Source organism: Gavialis gangeticus, unplaced genomic scaffold (assembly GCF_001723915.1).
Source record: "Gavialis gangeticus isolate Ggan-Ray unplaced genomic scaffold, GavGan_comp1, whole genome shotgun sequence".
Lineage (NCBI taxonomy): Eukaryota > Metazoa > Chordata > Crocodylia > Gavialidae > Gavialis > Gavialis gangeticus.
Genome location: NW_017729008.1, coordinates 16,922,935 through 16,925,773, shown reverse-complemented (window position 1 = coordinate 16,925,773; position 2,839 = coordinate 16,922,935). Strand labels below are relative to the sequence as shown.

The following is a 2,839-nucleotide window of genomic DNA, read 5'->3' as shown; positions in this document are numbered from 1 at the left end:
GGCAGGAGCTGCCGGACAAGCACATGAGCGCTGGATGAGCCGCCAAACTAGCAGCTCCCGGCCAAGTGGCACGTGGCAGTAGGAGCTGCTTTCCCCTCCTCCGTACACAAGCTGCTGCTCCATCCTGTGCCAGCCCTGTCCCAGCCAGGCAGCTCCTGCCCCAGCCCCATGCCTCCCTCCCTGGGGGGGCTTGATCCCCTCATTCCCCTTCCTTTCCCCCTCCCACCACACCAGACTTACCAGCTGGAGGCAGCTCTCCACACTGCCAGACTGGTATCGGAAATCGGATCGGTATCAGTTGATATGCCTCCTTAAAAATTGGCTATCTGTATTGGCCCCAAATTCTCTGTTGGTGCACCCCTACACCATGCAGTGCTAGGCAGACATTCTCAAGTTAGCAAACTCATCAGAGTTAAAGAGCCAAGGCAGAGCACTGCACTAATGGAGCTATTCTGCTTCCAGGACCTGAAACTACAGAACACAGCACTGCATTGTCCCTTATAAACACATCCATGATGGCTAATGTCTAGGAAGTTCTTCGGGACACAGAAGGTAAAGCATGAGATACTGTCCACAACCTGGACTCGAGAAAGGTAGTCTCTCGCCCTAATGTGTCTGGTGGCAGCCCACTGGTTATTGCATGGCTTTGTCACAGGTGAGGAACTGCTCAGCATGAAAACTCAGACAAGTTCAAGCAGTGTTTCCCAACCTGTGTGACACAGCACAAAACTGTGCTGTTAGAAATGAACAGGTATGCCACAGAATTTTGCCACGGCAATGAGCTACAATAAGTATGAGGATGGGGAATGCCTTAACAGGTGTGCCGCAGAAAAATGCTGTTAATGTAAGTGTGCCTTGGGCTGGAAAAAGTTGGGAAACATGGAGTTAAAGGGAAGGGAATGTCTGATCCAGATGTATACAACACTTGGGACCATAAAGTAAATGTTATGGGTGGCATCAAGACCTTGCTTAAAGTTTCTTGACTTCACAGAATTGTGTTTTTAAATGAAGTAAGGGCATCCAAAACACAGGGCTCTAGACCAGGACTGAGAAACTCTGAGTTCTGTTGCTAGCTCTGCCACAGATCTGTATTCTGCCATCCCTTCCTCTCCCTCAACAATTCACACAATAAGCTGTTCAGGTCAGGATTATAATGCTTAAAATGAGGCCCTGATCTCAAATGGCGTCATTAAGTACTACTGTAATATAAATAAATAAAAAATTATGACAGTCTATTAATATTTCAAACAGCAATATAATTTCAACCTTAATACTAGCTTAAATAATTTTTAGTCTGAATTTCCTTAGCTTTTATTAAAGCTGAGATAAGCAGTTTATGATATCCATAAATCAAAGACCATTCAATGAATTTTTCTTGTAACTTAAGTTTTTTTTTTTATATTCGCGACAAGCACATTAAAAAAAATCATGGTTCAGACATATTATTTCACCAGAATAGTCTTACATTGTTGACTAAATTGATTGATTACTCCATACTATTTAAGAAAGCCAACACAAAGTTTCAGTAATTTTTTTTCCTTTTTATAGTGAAATTCAAATTTCCTTCTGGGACAGAATTAAGTACCAGCACCTAAAATAATATATTTAATCAATGGCATAAGTAGGGCAGTTGCCCTGGGTGCCAACTTGGGTGCGAGGGGAGAGAGGAGCCACAGGAAAGCACATCTGCCACTGCAGCCACATAATCACAATATTATGGTACAGCGACTGGAAGCTGCCATGAGTGTGGCACCTGCCCGGGCACCCGACTACATCAATACATTTCTGCATTTCATATTCAGTTTAGCCATGATACTTTGGCCAAAAGCCAAAGGGTGTTTTCATTTGTGTCTATATGAACAAAGCCCTCCAAATTCTAGTATACAGCATACCTTTTCAATTACCAGGTTTTCTAAATGACTTAAACCTACTTGTAGGAAAAGTCATAATGGTTAACAAATATACAACACCCTCTCCCCGCACCAAAACCCCACCTGCATAGAGCTTTTCAAGTACTTTTTTTCTTTAAAAAAAATGGGGAAAATAAATTACCTATGCTATAGTCAGGAAAATATAAGGTGAGTGGTTCAAAGCATCCTGTATTTGGACGGAACAGTTCCCATACAATTTCAGTGACCAAGATGACAGTCACATTTCTGTCTGCCTGTAAAAAGAAAGAAGGTGACCTTGCATGTAAAAATATTAATCAGAAGAATGACTGTTAGCATTCTTCATTCAAAGAATTTCATCAAATTCAGAGTTTAACACAAATTATCAGCATATTAATAAGTTTTTAGATGGCCTAATCAAGATGCTCATACATTTGCAGATCTTCGTAACTGGGATTCCTGTACATCTCTTACCATTTAATTGACATTTACACTACTTTGGGTGATGGGGCCCTGGTATTAGGCATATCAATTTGCTTTCCTCTCTTGCCCCCAAATTAAGACAACATTTTACCTTGATAATTAATCTCAAGGAAAGTCTAGATTTAAACAGGAAGGATTGAGGAAGTAAAGCAAGAGCAATGTTTTCGTTCAGGAAAGATACTTCAGAATTATTTATAAATGTCAGCTGACTTCCCTCCCCCTGCTCCAGTGTGGTAAAAATGATCTCTCTACTTTACTGACTGGTTTGCAATTTTAATGATAGTGGCTGTAATTGGTTTAATACTCTATATTGACATTTCAATAAAGTTTATAGGAACATGCAATTTCCAACTTTGTTATTCAGTTCAACAGGTAACAAAATTTTTCTTTATGTCAAAAAATGCATTGTTACTGAGTTCTAACATTTTCTATTTATTAAGAATGAAAGAAATATTTCAAATATATAT

General features: G+C 40.2%; 1 protein-coding gene across 1 annotated transcript in view; it reads right to left on the bottom strand.

The window, feature by feature from the left end:
* ORC5 (origin recognition complex subunit 5) overlaps window positions 1-2,839 on the bottom strand; it is a 166,873-nt gene that overhangs the window by 139,227 nt on the left and 24,807 nt on the right. The window contains exon 5 of the mRNA XM_019509451.1: window positions 2,053-2,164. Within this exon, the coding sequence (XP_019364996.1) occupies window positions 2,053-2,164 (112 nt within the window). The remainder of the gene's footprint in view (window positions 1-2,052; window positions 2,165-2,839) is intronic.